This window comes from Pogona vitticeps, chromosome 6 (assembly GCF_051106095.1).
Source record: "Pogona vitticeps strain Pit_001003342236 chromosome 6, PviZW2.1, whole genome shotgun sequence".
NCBI classification, from domain to species: Eukaryota; Metazoa; Chordata; class Lepidosauria; order Squamata; family Agamidae; genus Pogona; species Pogona vitticeps.
Window position 1 is genome coordinate 82,447,713 of NC_135788.1, and position 23,614 is coordinate 82,471,326.

General features: G+C 38.0%; 1 protein-coding gene across 3 annotated transcripts in view; it reads right to left on the reverse strand.

Annotated features, from left to right (window-relative positions):
• Window positions 1-23,614, reverse strand: part of G3BP2 (G3BP stress granule assembly factor 2) — a 36,593-nt gene that overhangs the window by 3,842 nt on the left and 9,137 nt on the right. Inside the window, exons 3-11 of one of the 3 annotated variants that reach the window (XM_020807181.3) lie at window positions 21,785-21,866; window positions 18,308-18,481; window positions 16,000-16,090; window positions 10,655-10,757; window positions 9,742-9,922; window positions 7,005-7,103; window positions 2,927-3,029; window positions 1,065-1,193; window positions 775-893 (exon numbers count right to left, since the gene is read on the reverse strand). In XM_020807181.3, coding sequence (XP_020662840.3) covers window positions 775-893; window positions 1,065-1,193; window positions 2,927-3,029; window positions 7,005-7,103; window positions 9,742-9,922; window positions 10,655-10,757; window positions 16,000-16,090; window positions 18,308-18,481; window positions 21,785-21,866 — 1,081 coding nt within the window. The remainder of the gene's footprint in view (window positions 1-774; window positions 894-1,064; window positions 1,194-2,926; window positions 3,030-7,004; window positions 7,104-9,741; window positions 9,923-10,654; window positions 10,758-15,999; window positions 16,091-18,307; window positions 18,482-21,784; window positions 21,867-23,614) is intronic. The other 2 variants (XM_020807183.3, XM_020807182.3) reach the window with 2 other exon arrangements.

Genomic DNA, 23,614 nt, shown 5'->3' on the forward strand with positions numbered 1-23,614 from the left:
GACATAACTGATACATGACAAGCCAAGAACTAAGCAAAATCTGGCCTGTCATGAACACACAGCATGTCCATATATCCTGCTTGTGCTTGCTACAGGAGTTTTGAGTTTACAGAGCTTTGTTTGATGGTTGGCTACTTGTGTCATCTATTAGCAGGCAGTTTGCACCTTTGTGCTGTTTCTTCTCAGAGAAAGTAGCCACCCAACCGTGATATTACTGAACCCTTTTCTAAAGGTCTTAATTGTGGTCAGTCAGAGAGATCTCACACACCCCTTCGCATGCCTCTCCTAGTCCAGCTACTGAAATGTACCTGTGTAATGAGGACAGGTGGGTGAGGAAAATAAGTGCAAATATCTAGTCTTTGACTTAATGTGCGGTACCACTTCAATAAGAAAGCATATTTCGTGTACAACTAGGATGGTATAAATGAGAAAGCAAATTAGAAGACCTAACTGAAGTAGGTAACATCTGCTTATATAGCAGAATGAGACAGAGCGGAGTATACACCTACCTACTTGGGGATGCACCTAGGCAATATTGCTTTTGAATGCTTTCTCCATAATACATCATCTCCCCCAAACCCTATCCTCTCAAGGGAAATGGTTTTAAGAACAGAGGTTTCACAGTAATACTGGCCTACAGAAATTCACTGATCTATAAATATGAAGGAGTGTATGTCAAACTCTCAGAAGACAGAAATTCAGAACATTTATAAGCCGAAATGCTAATGGAACCTTTTGTCTTTGATACACACCGACTATAGTCATATTACTTACTTTTGCCAATAAAATTTTCTGAACTGGCTCAGAATCATCAAACACAACAAAGCCAAAATTTGGGAGCTTTCCTCCAACTCCTTTCGTATTGATGCGAAGTTCCACAACATTTCCAAAGCCTGTGAAAGCACACAGCACAAGTGGAAATAATTATACCGAATTTATTAAAAAACAAATTAAAAGATATAGAAGGCAGATTTTTACCATGTTTTGGGGGAGATAGCTTAATACACAGAGTTATAGCATTTAAACATCCAGGGTTCTTTTCCCACTCCCAAAAGTGGACTTACTCATGAAGAATTCTTTCAGTTCATTCTCATCAATGTCATGTGGTAAGTTCCCAACAAATAGCTGGTGACTATCTGGATAGCGAATTATACGGCGATTGTCTGATTCATTCTGATCCATGTCGCCTCGGCCTGCAATTATAAAGAACAGCAAGTTTGTTTGTTTGTTTGTTTGTTTAACATATGCCACCCACACTATCCAAAGATCTCTGGGCAGCTTACAACAATTAAAATACAATAAAAAAGATAAAACAATTAAAATACAATTAAAATATATACTCTAAAAATTGCCATCAGGACCCACAGAGTTGACAGTGTATGCTTTATTTAGTAAGTAAAAACAGTAGGCTTCTATATCTAAATTACATGATATTTGGTTTTCAAACTTTACAAAATATACACCAGTTTTCTGATATTATCCAAGGATATCTTTTCAAATTTAATTACCATGAAGTTGTGACATAGTCTTTGTTTTAAGAATCCTGCACAAAAAAAAAAATCAGAAGCAATTTCACCCATGTATATAATTAGGATAAGCTTTCAGAAACAGTACAAGATCTTCTACATTTATGTTAGGCATATAAAATTGTGATTTTATCTTCCAACATGAGTCTGCTCTTTTCACCACTGTATTATAGTTACATTAGATTTGTAGATAATCTGACAACTATGTGAAGATTCAAATGGTCCTACTTTAACTGAGATTTACTATCTAAAGTAAGTCAAAATCAGAATACATAAGTCCATTTGAATCACTAGAATTTATGGAGTTCTTTTAAACAAGGCTGGGTTATTCATCAAGGTCTGACCTACTGAAGCTATAACGTAGGAAGACAATTCTCTTACAATATGGCAACATTTATGCCCTTACTGATTTTTCCCTATTGACAACACAATGCTATACATTCAGAAACACATGAAAAGACTTTTGCCTCTAAAAATGAGTCTCTGCAGAACAATGTGATTCTCACCAATTTATTAAGGCAGGCAACAGGAAGATCTAGGTTGTATGAAAAGCAATAAACAAAACCAGAAAGGAACAGTAAAACCAGACATTAATACTGCATCATACTTGCTTGCCAAGTGTTACATGAAAAAAAAGCCTGAGAGGCAATATCAATTATTTAACCTAAAATAAGGCAGGAAAACCTCAAAACCAGGAGCATGTTCTAGTATATAATTTTATATAGAGAACTTTTGCATAGGTAGGGGTTATGTTTATTCAGAGAAAGAACATGGTGCATGGAAGGCCACACTGCAAAAATTAATGACTTTGATGCTAGCATACAATGACTTTACTAATCCACGATTTCATGGGTAGTCCTTCCATCAATGAAGACTGCAATTATTCTGCCTTGTCATTTTATTCATAGTAGTTGTAGCCAATTCCTTGGCTTGCGGCTGGCCTGATGATGGACCTCTTCATACCTATGCACATTTGTTCATTCAATCTTGCCATCTTGCTAGAATCTGCTGGAGCTTGTTCCCTGCTGACCCAGATTTTGGGAAGCTAGGGTCACTTCCACAGCACAGTTAAGTGGTAGAACAGGACATTAAGGAGGCAGTTCCAGTTTGAACTATATTTTATTTAGCTGGAATGTGCGTATTTATATCACATCTTCACACACAGGATTCCCAAGTAGTCCTCCGTACAAGAACTGAACAGATTCTAATATCTGCTTCACCTCAACCAACTGCCTGGGTAATGTGCCTTCAGACCATGAGTTTCTTTTACACTCATGTTTTAAATCTGGATGGCTGCAGTAGATCAAACCACGATGAATAACCCAGCCTTTTTTTTAAATGCCAAAAATCCCCCACTGCAAACCAAAACAGCAGTGACGATGCTTGAAAAAAAAGTTTACCTGGTCTTGGTCCTCTTGATGGAAAGCCTGGCCGTTCCCTTGGGCGCTGTTCGCGGACACGAGGAGGCTGGGACTGGGTTTCAGGTTTTGTTTCTACTCTTTGCTGGAACAACGGAGTAGACTGTTACCAAATGTTCCAGAAGCCAAACAGTTTAAACCAAACAGTTTAAAAGCCAATGTAGTACAATTCACAAAAGCAGGATATACATAAAGCAAAAATATATATATTCACTTTTAAATTCCTCTGTACCAATCCAGGACAGTATGGCTCGCAAACAGGAGAGGGAGAGAGAGAGAGAGAGAGAGAGAGAGAGAGAGAAAGAGAGAACAAACAAAAACAAACCCATTTTTGAACTACATCATACTTATATTGGCTGGCACTGAAATAATTTCATATGATGATTTTTTCTTCTACTGTAAACGTCTTGGAATATGCAAAAAAGGCTCCCAAGGTTGGGGCACTCCTGAACAGCAAGCTATGAGGGGCTGCTACCAGAAGACACTATCTCCCTTTCTCACAGACATACTCACATGCATACTATCTGCTCATTCACAGATACAGATCAGGTGGAAATACAGCTGATTTTTTAAAAACAACAAAAAACAGAAAAGCAGAACTTGCTAAACCAGGAATGTACAATCAGTGGCCCTTCAGATGTTGGTGAACTCCCAACTCCCAAAACTCCTGGCCAGAAGAGCCAATGGTCTGAGATGCTGAGCACTGAAGTTCAGGAACAGTTGAAGGGCACAGGTTCCTAACCCTGAGCTAGGCAATTTGATTTTGCATCAAGTTAAAGGTATACACACATGGGCTTGTGGTCCTTCTCCCCCAAAATTATTCTGAGATAGCTATGCTGTCACAAAGGAGAAAGACAATATTGATTCTTTTGATAATTTTGATTGATTGTGGACAAATGTGGATGACAACATTTAAAATCTAAATAATAGACTAGCTTTCTCACTAGCAATATTAGGCCTAGCAAATGATCAAAACTCAGTTCCTTTTAAAAAGAGAGATATACAAAGCAATTAGCAAATCAAGTATTCCATAAAACCACAATTAGCCATTATGTGCAGCTGTACTGGCTATGAGAAAATGTACCAGATGAGTATATACTAAACTAGATATATACACTATATTCAATTCTAGATGCAGTAATATATTATGATGTATCCTCACATCCTCTTAACTGCACTTCACCTGTTCACCAATTTAGCCAGCTTGGAACAGCAGTCTTGTAGGCATTGTCTTCAGACATTGTGGGGCAGTGGTAGTTTCATAGAACTGGGACACTCCTCTCCCCAACCCTAAGAATGTTACAGCTACACAGCTATGCAAAGCAGAAAAGGGGTAAGGATTCCCTTTTCTTTTCTTTTCTGTACCTATGTAGCACTTATATTTTTTAGCTTCATGGCACATATTCTTCCTTATTCTAATTTTCATTCCTTTTCAAAGACAACTACATTAAGCTGTTAGGGGTATGAACAAATTAATTTCAAACTAATCTCCATTCAGTGTCACTAGTTCCATCTTTAACTGACAACCTGCACATTCTGCCCAATTTCTGGTTATTTGGGTCCTTCTCTATACAGGGAATTGCCATCCTTATGCTTGCAGCCCTGGAATCTTATTGGGCCATCTGGAGATTAAAACACTTTTATTTTAATTTGCTAAGATATATTTTGTACATACTTCAGGAGTCCCCTGAAGAACTCTTATTTCAGAGATGCCCTCGGTGGAACGTGAAGCACAGTGTTGCAATGTATCCTCATCTCTTAGAAAGAATGGCCCTGCTCAAGGTTCATGCCTGCCAGCCAGACTTTCCTCTACAAACGCTAAACTGTTTAAACCTTTTAAGAGCTAAACTGTAAGGAATTCAATAACTTCAAGTCTCTTGGAAGAGAGAGGACCATGCTGTTGGTTGCATTTTTAGAAACAAGCTAACTGGCTTTCTGTTTGTGCAATTACGCCTTGGCTTTGGTGCTAATGATCAAGTTTGAGGACAAAATTGTCCTTTGGTGAATGTGTTGGCCAATGAAATAAAAAAGTTAACCCACCCTCATTTTCATTTTCCAAATGATCTGACCTTCTGTGGCCAACAACTTTCACTGTACTGTTCTCAGGGGTGGGGTGGGCGGGCAAGGTTACACCTTCACTTTAAATTTTTTAAAATTGGACTTCTACAGATCTCAGGGTTCCTCTGAGCATACTGAATGCTCCATCATGCTTTTCCATGGCCTGGTTTTCACAAGAAACCTATTGGCACTTATTGTATAAGTACATTATTAGAGGAAGGGATGATGATAAACATCTATCTGTTACCTAGAATATGTAATGATAATTTTGAGTCACTGACAGGAGAGGCAGTATCAGTAGCAGCCTGACAATTAATGGTTGAAATACCTATCAACTCTGTACAGTGGGATCAGGAAATTCTATGAAAAACTACACAGACCAATGGCAGCCCCTCCCCACATTCTAACTGATAATCTCTTCTCTCCAAACAAGGACCACAAAACTTCTGATTCTTATTCTCAGGGATGAATTGCCAAAATAAGGATATCCAAGGTGGAAAACCAAGTCATTTCTCACCCAGCTGGGTGCAATCTACTGCCCAGATATCCTATGGACACCTCACACCAACAAATGGGACTTCTATCTATTACAAAGAAGTCTACAACTATGGATTGTGCCTCAAGGGTCAGATCCACTACTCAGAAACCCAAAGTCTACTCCAAAATCTGGTAGTTCGGGAAGACTAGGACAAGCTGACACAAAACACACAAAAACAGGAATTAAGCAAAACTTTGGAGTTCTACTTGAAAACAGACTGGATTTACTTCCAAACTGTCTAACATGCAAATAATTTGTGGTTGTGTTTTTCTTTTTAATACAGCACAACAATGGTTTCACACTTTATATTAGACAGCAGCAACTCAGACTAAATCTTGTCCCTATGTACTTGGGAATATACCACAAAATGTAGTCGTACTTACTTTCCCAAGTACACAGCATTGCACTAGAAACATTTCATTTCTTTAGATTACCAGCCTCAAAAGCTTTGACTATGAGTTATAAAAAACAAGGTATTTCTCTCTGAGTGTAAAAGAACCAAAATTTAGAACTGCCAGTTCTGAGATGCCATGTTTGAACTTCAGAAGGAAGCAAACATTAAAAGCAGCTTAATGTGGGTTAACTGAGAATTAGAAGTCAATAAACTAAAGAGACAGTTTTTCTAAAGAGATGATATTGCTTCTCCATTCTATGCTTTGATACTTTTATAGTATCACATACGTTTGTGAATATGTATGCTGAGAAAAGACACTACGTATATAGCTTCATAGGTGGCCTAACAATTCTTATGAAGTTTAGCAGTTCTGTCAAGCTGAGGCTTATTAACCCCGTATAGGCTGCAGCTTTTAAGAGCTATGGAAGTTGTATGCTGTAAACGAGATGCTAACAAGTGAACTTGCATTACCTAAGAATAGAAAACAATTCTGAGGTTTTTTTCCTCATCACTGATCACAAATAGAAATAGGCATTAACTGTGGCTTGGTGCTTTGGGTCCACAGGTGTTTCATGGGCAGTGCGCGTTCCCCACCCCACCTCTTCCTGAGGGCACATGTCCTTCAAATTCTAAGAAAAATCTTCTGCAAATAAACATTTAGGCAAACACTGGGGTATGTTCAGGTTTCTTTGTTTTTAAGAAGCCATGACAAGTAACCTGCTGGCAACCATGTGCACTGTACTCTAAACAAAATGGGAATTCATATAAATATAAAGAAAGGAGAAATTCTCATAAGAAAATTGCTCCTGAAACAGCTTAACTAGGTGAATACTACTTGTCCCAATTTTTCAGGATCTTGTATCATTCTACCACAAATATTCTTGAAATAGGGGTTACCACTCTACCAGAAAGATACAAATCATCAGCCCACAAACAATTGTCACTTGGTACAGGGTACTGGGTTACACATCAAGCAGCAAACTGATGCAAATTAATTACTTGTTTTGTTAAATGAAGCAGCTTGTAGATGTACATGAGGAGACAATCTAAGGTGTTCACAGACTGGTTACCTGTGAGACGGGTGCTTTAACATGGGTTGGAATTCCAGAGGAAGAAACAGTACCACTAGGAGGCAGGTTTTTACTGGTCACTGAAGCCCAGGAGAAAGCCTGCAGGAAATGCAACAAACCTCGTCTACTGATCATGGCAACCATTGCTGACATTACTTGAGGGAGTACTACATCAATAAAAACATTCCTGTTTTACTCCAAAATAGTATCAAGATTCATATGACCATAACACAGTACTAGCACAACAGATTATGAATGTTTGAGTTCCAGTCGTCTATTCATTTCGGGAGCCAAGGCATTGTTCATTTGTGTGACAACAAACAAGCTGTACTTTTCAGAAGACAGCAATTAGACAAGAAACTCTTTGGAGAAAATACTACAGGCATTTCCTTAGTTAGGAAAGAGGCCGCAGGGGAGGACATCTGCCTTACCCTTTCGGGATTTAACTCCACTCAGACCTTCTGGCTGTGGCTGTATTTAACATCATGTCTAACTAGAATCACTCCCACAATGGGCCAAATTTACACTTTGGAAGTACTATTAGGTTCAGCTCTGCCTTTCAACACTAAAGTGACATCTGTGTCAGGTAATGTTTTCCAGATGGGGCTGATAAGCCAAGAGTGATTTCTACCCATCCCAGTCCACCTGGGATCCAGGTAGACTTCTGTAATGTGTTACATGTGTGTTATCTTTGAAAACTACCTAAGAACATTGGTTGACTGAAAATACAGTATCTACAATACAGACTGAGACCAGTTACATTGAATATATCTTGCCACTTTTGAAACAACTATGCTGATACCTTGTAGGTTTCCAAGCACAAGTCAAAGTGCCAGTTTTAAGTTTTAACACTACATTAAACAAAAATATCTGAAAAACCAGCTGTTTCATTTCAGCCGGATAACAATCATCCAAGCCTTTCTCAAAAAAATGGGACTTTGGCTTTTGTCTTTATTTGTAACATGCTAACACCAGAGGGGCTTGTCTGGAAGAACCAAATGTGGTAATATTTAAGTACCAGGCAAAGACCTTTAAAATGTATCACTTTTAAAAGCCCCTGACAGTGGGGCATTCAGTCACAGGTGCTTATTTTTGTTCTCCTCTTACAGGGATAATAAAATATGGTTATTCATTATTGTTCAAGGGTTTAGATTGTTTATTTCTTTTAAATCAGTGGCTAATATCCTATTGCTTAGCATAATAAGTTGCACTAGAGACCTGTTGGCTCTGTAGGAATTTGATAAGTGATTCAAATGGGCCTATTCTAGTTGCAGTTTACTAAGTCACACTGGAGTAAACCCATCTGAACCGATTCAATAGGTCTGTTCTAGTGTGACTCACTACACTAAGCAACAGGACTTCAGCCAATACATTGTGCTACTTTGATTTTTTTTCTTAAATTGTAAAGTGAGATTAAGGTATTTCAAAATAAATCAAACAAAAAACTAGGACTGTTAGCTAGCTTCAAGTCCTGATCTGAAATTCAATTTGGGGGGGCATGGGTTAACATGATTTGTTTTTAATGTCAGATCCAGTTAACATCAATGCCAGTTAAATTCGCAACTAAAGTTGTCCGGAAAGAGAAGAGCATATGTGATCCCACAGTCCAATCTGATCTCTTAGCTCTAAGAAGTCAAGAATATTGTCTGTCCCAGCCCCTAGATAATTAAAAAGGTAGTAAAGATAAAATTAATAACAGCTAAATAGAAAAAGCAGATTCCAGTAGTGTGTAGCTTAAAGCTGTGGAAAAGGTGTGTTGTTGTTTTGCTCTTCCCTCCACAGTGCCCAAATTAAGCAGCCTTTTAATTTTTTAGAGAATAGTACACAAAGCTAGTGATACTGCTTCTCATATAACTTTGTGCCATCAAGTCAATTCTGACTAGTGGTGACTCTTTTCAGGGTTCTCTATGTAAACAGAATTATTTTATCATTCACTTCTGGGGTCATCCAGGAACTATGCAGCTTGTTCAAAGCCATAGAGGCCGGCTCTTCTGGGATGCAGAGTAGGAAACTTAACTCCCAACCTCTGGCTCCACTGCCCGACGCACAACTCACAGAGGTTATCCAGGTAGCTTATACTAAGAACTAATCTCAAGACTGGATATATTTTTCAAGTTGAATTGTTTGTGTGCAATCTGCGTTGCCAAGGCGGAACTGACATTGAAACCCTAATAGGGCTTTCAAGGTAAGTGAGATATTTAAAGAGTGGTTTTACCAGTTCCACTCCCCCAGTGAGTTTCCATGGCTAAGCGGGTATTCGAACCCTGTTCTCCAGAGTCCTAATCCATCACTTTATCTTCTATACCAAACTCGGAATAGTGAGTAGAATATGGATCAATTATGTAAAGACTACCTTTCCAAACCAACACTAGTACTTTAGTTAAATGTTATTACATGCATTTAATAGCCTCAGTACCAATTAAGAATATTTATCTTTTGCTTAGGACTATAGCTTCCAGCTTGGTGACCCTAATAGGACTTTTTATGGATGTGAAATGTTCAAGGAGCAGTTTACCATTGCCAAGACCATTGCTGAGTTTTTATGGCCAAACAAGGATTTGAACTCAGGTCTTCTGGTGTCCTGATGCAACACTCCATCCACTATACCTCACTGACTCAGGATACTGAACATTCAATGGAAACAATATCCCCAACAGTTCTATTTGAAATATCTTCATAGCCAGATTATACTAACCGGTTTCAGTTTAATCACAGAAAGTATCTTGACTAAACGAACCTTTGGTGGTTCCTGTGGTAGAGCAACTGTTTCTACTGGTGGTGGGGATGGAGACTTCTCTTCTAGCTCCTCAATATTCTTTTCTTCTGCTTCAGGCTTCAGTTCTTCAGTTTTTGATTCAGATTCCAACTCTGTTTCGGGTTCATGAGAAGATTCTTCCAAGGTTTCTTCTATTCCATTGCTAGAAGAATTGGTTGGATCATCAAGTGTCATGCTTTTTATTAATGTCAAAATGTAGTAGAAGCAGATATGCTAATATAGATACCAAGTCTATATTTGTTACCATCTAGTTATTTTGTCAATCATACAAGCTAAGTCTGTGCTGATTTCCTTCAACTGCCTCTTTGGCTGCCAAGGAATGGACAAATCCATTACTTCTATCCTGCTATAAAACTTAACTGCACTGTCCATTATGTAGTTGGTGTATCTGCCAATAAACGCATCTGAACAGACCAATTTTCTTCTAAGCTGGCTGCCTGAGAATTCCAACCAACTATATGCTTCCTTTCTCAATGACCTCATCCACTTACATCCATGGCACTTGCTGATTTTATAGACAAGCCAGTAACAATGTCTAGTTACATAGAAATGAACAACAAAATGAAGATACATGTCTCATATTGATGCCAAAATTTTGCCAAAAAGATCACTGAAAAAAGGCAATTAAGCCTCACAAAACTCTTCTAGTGGCAGTTCACTTTGTTCAATTATACAGCTGCCCACATGTGAGCAAGTCCAGACAAGAAGAATCTGAATTTTCATTTTCTTTTGATTAGAAGTCTGCCATATTGTATTTAACTGCAAGCTAAGAATAAATATGTTATGTAATTTCTCTGAGTTATCATAGTAGATTTCCATCTTTTAAAATATTACTTAATGCAGGCTGAGTAAATCATAAGCATGTATGTCTTACGTTACAGCGTGATTATCATAATAAGTACTGCTTGTGTTCTCTTGAGCAGGCTCAGGAGATGGTTGCCTTTCTTCATGTTCTTCTTCTACTTCATCTTCTGACTCTAAGACATTGGAAGAAAAGTACTTCTAAATGTTACTTGTTAAGTATTAAATAACACTTTAGCTTAAAATGCTGTAGACTGAACTACAAATACAATGTTTAGTGATTAGATTAACAGATTACAAATCCTATGACCAACTGAAAAATTTCCCAAATTAATGAAGCAGAAAAGGACAAAATGTTGGCTTTGCAGTCATAATTTTCCTTACAGACTTCAGGAGCTCTCCAAGTCAGCATAACTGGGATGATTCCCTACTACCTCCTGGTGTGAAAATAGATAATCCCTAACCTTGGGTATTGTGTGTAGAACACTTCTAAAGCACAGCAAGATGCTAGGAACAAGCCTTCACCTAATCTCAGATCTGTGACCACAGGTTTTTGCTATGGTTTGTGAATGTGTATGCATCATGGTTCATGATGGGTTTATGTTACAGGTACTAAGGCCACCAGTGAAAAATCAGGTTCCATCATTTGCTTCAGATAAAGGAAAACAGTATCAATGATGATATACAGAAAGCAGAAGATAGGTTTACAGTTCAAAACAAACTGTTCATTATGGAATTTGTTTCCCTGGGAGTCTGTCACACATAATGTATATTGTAGCTGTGTTGATTCTGTTTATTCTTATGCGGTTGTTCTGTGTTATTCACATCTGATCTGTTGATTGTATAAATAAATTATTATTATTAACTGTTCATTATATTAATATCAGAGAGAGGAATTCCAGTAAAATCAAAACCCTTCCCTGGCCACTGTAAGATCCTTTGTAGCACACTATGGATGCATTCATGTGCTGTTTTAATTAATAAACTATAGCTTAATAAATCAAAATGTGAGTAAGATATGTGCTGATCTTCCAGGTAATCTGTAATCACCCCATTAACCAGGAAAGGAAAACCTTTGCATGGCATCTGACTTGGGATCCTGGTTTGTAGTTCCAAATAAGCCGGGGTTTGTGAACCAACAAAGGTCATAAAAAGCTCCCTTTCTTGGTCAGGTTATCTCACAATGTACAGCTGAAATGGAAGCAAGCAGACTGTGTGTACATGAATGCTACTAAGTGATATGATGACTTTTTGGGACAGATTATTGCTTAAAAGTGGAATGCAGCCAGTGCATTCTACTGTAAAAATCCTTCCCATTTAAAAATGGCTGACACCATGTTATTTTCTATGCCTCAGGACTCAATCACATATAAGAAAAGAACCCTAGTTCCACCAACTCTTTTCATACCTCTGTTGTACCAATACAGTGGTGCCTTGACTTATGAATGCTCTGGCCTACGAACAATTTGACTTACGAACAGCTCAGGACGCTAAATATTGCTTTGAGTTACAAAGGATCTTACAGTGGCCAGGGAAGGGTTTTGATTTTACTGGAATTCCTCTCTCTGATATTAATATAATGAACAGTTAATAATAATTATTTATACAATCAACAGATCAGATGTGAATAACACAGAACAACCGCATAAGAATAAACAGAATCAACACAGCTACAATATACATTGACTTAGGAATGAAAAAAACACATGTCCCTGCCCTTTTTTTTACCTAAGTTCATCTTAGGTCAAAGAAGAAAAAAAATCTCCCCCTAGTGGTAGAGTAGAGATTAACTGGCTTTGTATTAGTTCCTATGGGAACTAATGCTTTGACGTACGAACCATGCCTTGACATAAGGACAAAAAACAGCCAAAACGAATTAATCAATTTTCAATGCATTCCTATTGGAAATGGTGCTTTGACTTACAAATATTTTGACTTATGGCCACCGTTCCAGTCGGATTAATTTCATAAGTCAAGGCACCACTGTACATTTTTTCAGCAGTCACATGGTGTATATATTGGCAGGAACCTCCACATTGTTTTTAACTGTATTGATTCATTTCTTTCTTTTTGAACCATTGTAACAGGCTACATTGCTGTTTAATAGAGCAGTATGTGCTTTTCTCCTCTCCATTTCTCTTCCCTCCTTTACTCACTATTCCCCATTCCTTTATTTCCCTGCTTATCTCTCCCTCTCAGTTCTTGGCTTTCATTTTTCTTTTCGTTTTTGCACAACGTTGGAAAGAGGAAGCATACCGTGAAGAGCAGGGTTAAAAAAGAGAGAGTAGACTTTAACGCCACACCCCTTTAAAATTCAAAGCAGGAAATATCTCTCTTTCTAGCCCTTTTCACCTAAAAGGGAGGGGGAGGATGTCTCCTTTTAGCTGTTTCCTTCTGAGCAATGTATTCATGTTTTTGCTAGTAGCAGGTGCTACTAGTGAAAACAAGCGGTTTACTGATAGATCTTTTTTAATTTTTTTAAGGGTACAAGCTCAGTGGTCATGAAGTGGCCACAGTGCCCAGAAACCAGACCCCTTTGCAAAAGGAAATAAATTGACCGTAACATTCACACATGCTAAAACAACAAGGAATGAAGCAATTAATAATTTGTACAAGTTAAAACAACCCTCCTGGCGAGGGGAAAACAAACCACTTGCCAGGGCAAATGAATCAATGTTGGCTGTTTGTCATGTGAACAGAAAATTATGAAACAATCTAAAAAATGGTCAAATCAGTATAACTGGGGTTAACCAGACAAGCTGGCCCCTTTGGCTCCACTCCTTCCTTCTCTAACTCATCCTTCTTGAGAATATAAAAATCCACTCCTTCCTGGGAATATTTGCTCACTCTTCCAATGAAATGATAAAAAAATTATGCTGAAAAGATGAAAACTGTCTCAATACGATTAAAAAAATAAAAGCATAATTGTATGCATATAATATATAAATTTTTAGCATTTTTACTAGGTTTAGGTAGTCTTTCAAATAATCTGGTCATAGAGCAATAATGTGGCCACAATTCAGGAGTTTAACCACAAAAACATGGACACCAAAAAGAGTCCAAAGGCAAGAGAAGCTGAGTGTTCTCTATTGGAAAAGTCTCTCTGCAAAGTCCCTCTGCAACCTGTTCAGTGACCAAACATTTGACTAAAGAGAAAGGTATTTGTCTGCCGGCAGAAGGAGAGGGGCACCCATACTCTTCTGTGGAGGGGACTAATGTGACCCTCAAGATTTAACTATCCTGACCATCTCAGCAGGCAATAACAGCTTCAGCTTCAAATCATCTTAGCTTATCCCAGAAAGCTCTTTAAATAAGCATTCTTAGAATAAGCGCTGCAATATTAAGATTACAATATAACAATTCTATTCAGGTATTCAGTCTGAAAGCATGTGATAACCCAAGGATGATGACATGGGGTACAAGTAAGCCCCACCTACATCCCCAATTGGAAGCCTTGAAGACCTCTGAGTGTGCATCACAGAGGCCTGCATAGGTGCCATAAGACTAGGAAGATCTGCAAGGCTTCCAGGTGGTGGACATTTATGTGCGTGTCCACCTCCTCATTTCTATCACCCTTCGAGCCCTAATCACTTTCAGGCCAAACACTTGGATAGGGTACTTAGTAGCAGATGAATAGGACTCTAATTGAGTATGAAAGGTTATGCCAAGGCCTGCCTCTTTCAGATACATAAAAAGCTGGCATATCAGTCAAAGCTGATAAAAGGCACTCTTAGTAACTGAGGCCACACGGGCATTCCTCTCACATAGCAACATCCCTAAAAACATGCAGTTGAAACTTTTCCCTGACTGCACACAACAGTAGGTTGATATACAAGGTATTTTACAATCTGACAGACCTCTTCGTCCAATAATATCTTTATGAGAATCATATACAGTATCTTGCTTTGTCCTGTGGGAATAAACAATGCCTGCCATGCTGAGATTTATAAAACTGTCCGAAGAGAATGGTCACTTAACTGAGCTGTACAAAAGCTAAGATACTATTAAACTCAACAATCTGAAACAAAATACTTTCCGATAGCTCTGAAAATTTAAGTCTCTGCCTTTATTTTTTCTTCAAAGTATCATATCTTCTAGTCAAACTCCTTAGGCATCAACTGTACTCAAGCAAACCAGGACTGTCACATTTTGTACTCTACAAACTGTGTCCATTTTGGCTACAACACTCCTTATGTCAAAGGCTAAGAGCACTAACCATTATTCACACAAACGTGATCACTGCTGCAAAATTTATCACATTCTAAGTCAAAGAAAGAACATACATATCAAGTGCTTTTAAAATTTCAAATGAACCTCCAATAAAAAAACAGAAGGTGTAACACAGACAAATGATACCAAGATTCCATAGGATCACCAGCTACCCCAAAACAGTGGGGCATGCTTCTTAGACAAAGCTCTTGCTAAGCTGTACTGTACACTTCATAAAGAATTTTAACCATAATTAATTTCTCTTTTTCTGTTTTTTTTAAAAATTAAGCTATAAAATATGTGAGAAACCAATACTCAGTTTTGCAAACATATGGCAGAGAACTACCTATGTAATTATGATCTTGCGTAAATTGTCAGGTTTCCACCAAATGAAAAATTGAAGCGCCCATGGAGTCTTTATTGTGGTTTCAGATCACTCTATGTGTAGACACCAATTTGAGCAATTCTCAAACTAAGCCTGGTAATAAGCATGCTTTTACACACAGAATAAGATACAGTGGTGCCTCGCAAGACAATGTTAATTCGTTCCACAAAAAATGGCGTCTTGTGAAAACATCATCTTGAGAAACGAGGTTCCCCATTGGAATGCATTGAAATCTAATCAATGCATTCCAATGGGAAAAAATCGTCTTGCGAAAATCATCCATAGAAAACATCATCTTGCGAAATACGGTTCCCCATTGGAATGCATTGAAATCTATTTAATGTGTTCCAATGGGGAAAATCGTCGTCTTGCGAAAATAGTCCATAGAAAACATTGTCTTGCGAAGCACCACAGTGATCGCAAAAAACAATCATCTTGCGGATTAATCGTCCCGCAAGGCAATCGTCTTGCGAGGCACCACTGTATTAGCTTAATACTTCAATGAACAACCCAACAAATTCAAGGAAGAGTTTTTTTTTTGCTAGGCTTAGGTTTAGAGAAGGGCACAAACTGCCAGTTTCTTCAGATGAACAAGTGTTTGGCACTTCCCAACCCTGCCTCCTCCAGCAGGAGCCCATCAGAGGAGGCCAAATTGGGAACCGCCAAACGCTTGTTTATCCAAAGGACACACTGACACAAACCAACAGTCCATGCCCAACTTAGGTTGCTTTCATACAATTTCTAAATTCAGTTGAGGTCAGGCTTTTCTCATGAATTTCTGCAAACATGAAATTATATTTTCAACTGTATCTAATTGTCCTCACCTTCATCTAGTTCAGCTTCAGATTCACCAAATACTTCATCTTCATAACGGAATATGTCATTGTGGACATAGAACTTATTTGGAACAGATCCCTGTAAATACAAACACACCATAGGTAGAAGGTGGCTCAGCAAACCAGCTTGCTCCCTTTGTAATGCTGCTTGTTATCCCCAAAATTCAGCTATCCCTTCCCTGTTGCAGTCATCAACAAAAGATTATCCGTTGATATACAAAAGTCAAAAGGAAGCATGTATAATATTCACCACACCAAACAGGCAGGATAAATGGCAATCAAGTTTCTACAGGAAAAAAAGAACAACTCCTAGAGAAATTATAAGGCAGACTGGAGCATCTAACTCCAAGGGGATGAGGAAATAATTTACTTTCTTCAGGTCTAAGATGATCAAAGCCTCTCTTTTGTCCTCAATGTTAAAGAATATGTACTGTGATGTGCAAATGCAGACGCAACACAAAATAACCAGAAGCACTCACTAATTTGAGACCCCATATTATTATGTAAGAAGGGAGAATGGATGACCCTGTTTGACTCTGTTGTAACTCTTCTAAGATACTGTAGGGACTAAAAAAGAAATGCCTACTATGTATAACACTAATATAAACAGTCCTAAATCGAATTGTAAGTTCAAATTACAATTCATTGAGTCAATGAGACTTCATAAATGTTGATGTAACATCACTAAAGAGATCTTCTCTAGTTAGGGCTAATGACTGGTTTTAGCCTACAAAATGTAGGTACACTGCTGTTGACTTTTACATTTTTTAAAAAAGCAGGAATCCAGGAGGTTCTGCTAGAAAATGGATCTGAATAGTCAAAAACAAGAGTGGGTTTAGAATACTCTTTGAGCTTCCTATCTGAGCCTTCAGAGCCTTTCCTGTGGCATTAGGAAAAAGAACCCAGACACACTCAAAGTCCAGGTGAGTCCACAAGACGGAGACTTTTTTCCAACTTTCTTTCTTCTGTCTCTGAATCTCACCCAGTGTGGAGATAAGACCATATGATAAAACCGGAAGCTGACTAAGTACCAAAGCTTCGAGAAGTAGCCTGAATTTGTCACCATTGAAATGTATTGAATAGGCTCCTATTGGAACGGATTAACCAGTTTTCAATGCATTCCTATGGGAAATGGTGTTTCGCTTAACAATGTTTTCACATAACGATGTTTTTAATGGAACCAATTAACATCGTTATGCGAGGCACCACTGTATATAAAAGTACATTTCTTTTATAGTTACCAGAAAACTTTTCTATATCATGGTTAACTCAAAGGCACAGCTCTCCAAGATCTATTTCACAATGAATAGTGTAGGGAAAAATGCAGCAAAGGAATGCAGGAGTGACAGGAACCTAGGCTATGGTCATTCATGTTTATGGCGCAGTTTCACATGCCTGACTCATGCAAGAACTAGTTGCAGCTTATTTAATTTACTACTTATCCCTCTTTTTTTTTCCAGCTGGAACAGTGAAGAATAAAACCTCCACCTCAGGCAGGCAGACAATGCTTTACATTGAGCAGCTCCTGCTTTATGGGAAGTGGCTTTTTCCAGCCTTGCCTTCCTTGTCCTTAGCTCAGTTTGCCATGTTCTGATCATGAAGAGACAATATTTTTCCACAGATGTAACATAAGATGGTTCTCCCAAACCTCTGAAAAATACGCCAACTCTTTAATTATAAGAGTTACAGTATATTACATCATTTAATTCATTTTATTTTCTTTAACTGCTACAATTACCCTTGCTTTTCCCACTCATCTGCTATGCTAGGCACTTGACAATTTTAACTGTATATTTTAAGTGGGGGTGATATGGCCAGATTCACTATACAGATAGTTTTGTAAGGCCATCTAGTCCAAAAGCATGTCATCTCCGATGAAAAGCAGTGTTCTACAAGTCTAGTCTCTGTTACCTGAAGATGTCAAAAATAGAACCTGAAACCTTCTTCAAACAAGGAACATTCCCTACCCTTGGGCTATACCTCCTTCTACTATGTTGCACCTATGTGTTGTAATCTTCAATAACTACAAGCACTGATTAAGATAAGTAGCATCAGCTTTTACACAATACCTCTGTCAAGCATCAGACCATTTATACCTACTATAGTTTTGCTGTTGAAAGTCTTACAGAAGTATGCATTGTGCTTAACTTAGGAATGAATATCTCAATCGCAGACCGTCAGAAATGTTCATTCTAAGAAAACTATCAAAGTAAAGGCAATAATCTGCGGTTAACTCATGTTTAAGGGCCCATGTAGTTCTGCTGCTTGAAATCAGCTATGAAAGGTGATTGCTTACTTCTGGAGCCAGCACAAAGGTTTGCATGAACTTCCTCATTGGCTGCCCATTATTTGTCAACTCCCCCATGACTTGCACAACCACTCCATCGTTCAGAGTTGCATGGGCATCCACATGGCGAATCTTAGTGCGGCATTCACTGAACTGCAGTGACATTACCTTCTTGTGTATGTCCTAAGCACAAAAATATTGAACAAACATGCATTTTACAGAAATGTGGTTTTACATACACATTTATGTAGAAAAATAACAAAATATTGAAAACAGAACTCTCAGAATTGTGGTGAGTTCTCTCTTCTCAAGACCTTTTGATTTCAGAGAAACAGATATATTAGCCAACTTGAGATACCAGCTTTGTGAGGCCTCCAGTTGTTAGCTATAAGATCAATATGGGAGGGCACAGGGAATCTACCATATTTTTCCATGTATAAGATGCCCCCATGTATAAGACACCCCCACTCTTCTAACCCAATTAAGAAATCTAAATGGAGCTTAGCAAGTGTAGGGGGAAAGGGATCAAAGCAATCCCACAACTGCACGATCATTTTGATCCCTTTCCCTCTTATACAGCCATGGGATTGCTTTGATTCTTCCCCCCTCCTTTTGTTAAGCCCCATGGGACTTAGCAAGCAGAGGGGAAAGCAGGGATCAAAGCGATCCTGCAGCATTTTGATCCCTGCTTTCCTTTTGCTAAGGATTAGCAAGTGGAGGGGAAAGCAGGGATTAAAGCCCTGCAGGAACAATTCTATCCCTGCTTTTCCCTCCACTTGTTTTTGTACTCTCCTCAGCTTACTTCCATATATAAGATGACTGCAGCTATCAGCCCCACCCTCACCTGTCCGTCACAGCTGAACAGTGAAGAAGGAGTCTATGAGTGGACGTAAGGCGGAGCTAAGGGGGGAGGGGGTTGGATATAAAGATTGGTGGAGGGAGTATGAGGGAGATTCTGGTAGTGAGAGACAGTGTGAAACTTAAAAGTGAACTAAGAGTGAGTTAGAGATCTGTGAGAACAATGAATGGAATAGAGAGTTAAAAGAGGTTTAAAGTTATAGCAGTTTTGATTCAAATACTAGTGATTCAAATACTAGTGTGATTTACCTATTGAATATTAATGACGTAAGTTTAAAAAGCACACATGTCTCCATGATTAAACTGTATTAAAGTAGTAATACTTGGTAGCAGTGTAGAAAGAAGAACAGCGAGAACCTCGTGAAGGCCTGGGGAATAGGGGCTTCAGAGATTGCCACAACAACCCTCAATTTTTAATCTAAAAATTTTAGACAAAAGTTTAGTCTTATACACGGAAAAATGCAGTATTCCTTGCTCCTATCTATACAAGCCAGTTGACCCGTTTCTGTTAATGCAAGTAGCTTGTAACCCTTGGGAACATAATAAGCACATAGTGAGCAAAACCATCTTTTTCAGCCTTTCTGCTACATTGCTGGTGGAATACAACACAGTGGATTCAATTTCTGCCATATTCCCTTGACTTGTAGCAACAAGACACTGATTGTAACCCATCTCCATTCTGGCAGCATGAAAAGAGTCAGAAGTGTTCTTTCTAATGTAAGTTTATCGAGAAACTATATTTCTGATCAGATACCTATGTGGCTTCTTCTAGAGGACAATATGCTTTTCTGGAAGCTTTCAGTCCATCTTCCTTAGCTCAAAAATGTGGTTCATTCACTACTGAACTCAACTCACTGCAGGGGTATCAAGAGATCACAAACCTGCCACCCCAAAACCTAGGGTACACATACAGCCTGTGTGATATATTCATATATATGACTAAAGCAATATTTGATTAGATTTTTGAGGCAATAGGAGTCACCACGAAAGCACTATACCAGCTTTGCTACAGGAAACAGACATTATACAGAGTATGTCTCAAAAGCAAGATGAAGATTTGTTTGTCCTAGAACAAGTACATATAGCTGAATCATACAGAGAATAAAGACTTGCTTACAGCTTCAGGATGCTCAAGAAGACAGTATTTTACAGAGAACCTTCCTTTCTCTTTTCCCTTTTCCAGGCAGAGTCTTGGAATCTCATATTACAATTACAGCAACTTTCGCTAGGCTATACTTCAGCTACATGAACTTACGTGAAAACAACAGTCTTGCTTAAAGTCACCTTGATAATTCTATATACTTTTAAAACAGCAGCACACTTCTGAATCTCTTCCGAGAACTGCTAGAGAGAACAATGGTTTAGGTATCTGACTGCAGATCCAGAGTTTACAAGTTCCTCGATTCCTCACTTAGGTTTAACAATCCATAAGGTCCCTTCCAATTCTGCAGTTCTAAGATCATTTATTTTTAAAAAGTCACTGCTATCCTGCAGATAGAGAGAAAATTACTAACTCAGGAAGAAAGCAAGAGAAGCGTATCAGGTGCCAATGTAAACAACAAAAAGTTAAGTACACAGGATACCCCAGTAAAAGCATGTCAGCTGGATGAAAAACCTTTTCATACAAACCAAGTCATTTTGTTTTTATAACATTTTTAATTAAAATCACTGAAAACAAATTGTTTACTCTGTTTAACATTGCAAGATATATTTCCACTACATTGAAAAATATTCAGCAACCCAAATATTATTTTTAATTACTTTTAATAAACATTTAACACAAAAAGAAAAATGTCACAACAAAATATATAACTAAAACAATACATGACATAGCTAACTTAACCTTAAGAAATAAATTTAACAAACAAACAAAAACCATAGTGCTCCCCCTTCAAAGGAACAAAACAAACAATAAAATTAAATAGCATTAACTGGAATTCTATGGTTCTTTTCTAAAGTCCCAAGTTATCAGAAGTGGAAAGTTATTTCTTGAAAACTGATTTTAGACAGCATAATAAAAAGGTAAAGGTTCCCCTTGACAATTTGTCTAGTCATGTCCGACTCTAGGGGTGGTGCTCATCCCCATTTCCAAGCCATAGAGCCAGTGTTTGTCCATAGAGAGTTTCCGTGGTCACGTGGCCAGCATGACTAGACACAGAACGCCATTACCTTCCCACCATGGTGGTACCTATCTATCTACTTGCATTTTTACACGCTTTCGAACTGCTAGGTTGGCAGGAGCTGGGACATAATAGCCATATCCTATACCTTCATAGTTTAGCTGGGAAAAGTTGAAGGCAATGGGAAATTTTAAAGATCAAATAACAGATTGACTGACTCAATAAAGGAAGCCACATCCCTGAGTTTGTAGGAAATGAAGAGGATTGTTGATTATATAACCTGACAGGACAGACTTTCATGGCTCTTAAATGTATAGAGGATGATTTGAGTCTGTTCTCAACATTTTGCTGTTGCCAACTAATAAAGACACACTTAGACTGAACTGGAAGAAAAACAAATTAGACTTTTATTGACCCATGTAGGTATTGATTGCTACAAAATCATTTTTTTAAAAACAGTGAATGATTTTTAAAATATATATATATATAGCTGATTTATGGTACCTACAGCTTGGCCGTACACTGCTTCCTGGGGTTTGCCACTGGCATCCAGCCCACCATGGACATAAGAAGAATTTCTGCCATAAAACCTGAAAGACATTGAAGTGTGGATTTATGACAGTTATATAAGAGAACATTCTAAAGCACACTTCCTTTCTAAAAATGATTTCTAATAAACTGTCAAGCTTTCAGAAACAACTTATCCAAGAAGTTTCAGTCTCCTCTTAAGAGTTTTCAAGACCTGAAATGTCCTATAATATTATCAAAGCAAAATAAATTCAACAGATTTTAATATAGGAAAAAAGAAACCCAAGAAAACAATTATTGATTAGTTTCTACAGTTGGCAAGTTTATGCCAAAACAATAACATTTTTCAACCCCTGTAAGAAAAGCGTGATTATAAAATACAATTTATTGTGTGGACCAAAACTAAACAATGACAACAAAACCCCCATCTGACAAACATCTTTCCTTCAACACTATGACCATGATTGCATGCTCTCTGTAACAGTCAGTATTTTGAAGAATCACAGCTTAATGTTCCCAAGTAGCTATATATTGACCAACTTTTCTCATCTAGCTGTTCTATCTAGCATAGAAGGCAAAGGAAATCAGAAATTAATTAAGAGGTAAAAACTTGGCTTTACATCCTAGCTGATGTGTCCAAAATAATCCAGAAATGACCTTAAAACCCTGGCTTCAGATTGTTGCCTGCTGAAGGGAGTGATAAACCAGGAGTCTTACTTTGGACACAACACTAAACTTTTTGTCCCAGGTGCACTTCTGGTTTCTTGGTTACCTTAGGTAACCAGATGTTTCCCACTAGCAGGAGAAACCAAATAGCAGCAATGATACAGCATGCATCATTGCACTGCTTGTCAGCAATATGCCAAGATTCTCTAGAATTCTAGTTTATATGTGAACATAGCCTATATCAGGCTAACTTAATGAACAGATGCAACCAACATAACATCAGTATTTAGTCAAGCAACAAACCTAGTCAACACTAGGATTATAAGCACCTTAGCATTTCTGTTCTCTTAGATGAAGGAAGAACACGATGTGTAAAGGATCATAAAATATTAATAAGCTCAATTACATATACCACAACAAATTGCTACAAGTGTGTTTACATTAATGCAAATTTCTTGCTGCCTCTTATTTTTTCTTATGACAATATATTTTATGTTTGGTTTACTTGTTTAACTACTAGTCACCAACCTCAATAAAAAGAGACTGATTGCTTTATCATAGCAATCTCCAAACCTTTTAAAAAAAAATCCATAGCTGTAGATTTCTAGACCTCGGCTGCTCCTTTTCGGTTTAGTATCAGACATCAAATGTTGTTATTTGTCATAATATGACTCAATGCTTCACTTTTACCAAGGACCTAAATACAGTAGTAAAACAGAACTTGCCACTGGGAAACCTGATGAAGAACAAAGGAACTATAGTGGACATTTTTCTCAATATGGAGAAAGAGGACAATTCTCATATGAAAGTCACGATCATCCAATGAAATTAACTACAGACTCAAAACAGACAAGAACAGAGGAAGCTACTGCTACTCCCGGAGCTCAATGTCTTGGCTAATTCTATGAAGCCAAGTCTCAAACAATAATGATAACCGGACAGTTTCTTGGAGGAAAAGGCAACAGATTTATTCAGGTAAAACAAGTGCGCACTTGGGTGCCCAGCAGGGTGGGGACCCCAAGATCAACAGGTTTCAAGATTTTATACAGTTAAAAAGAAAAGAACAAAAGTATGTAGCAGCTGGTTGGTCCTTGAGGAATATATGCATTGGTTACAATTTCTCGCATCTCAGCAAAGCAGTTAC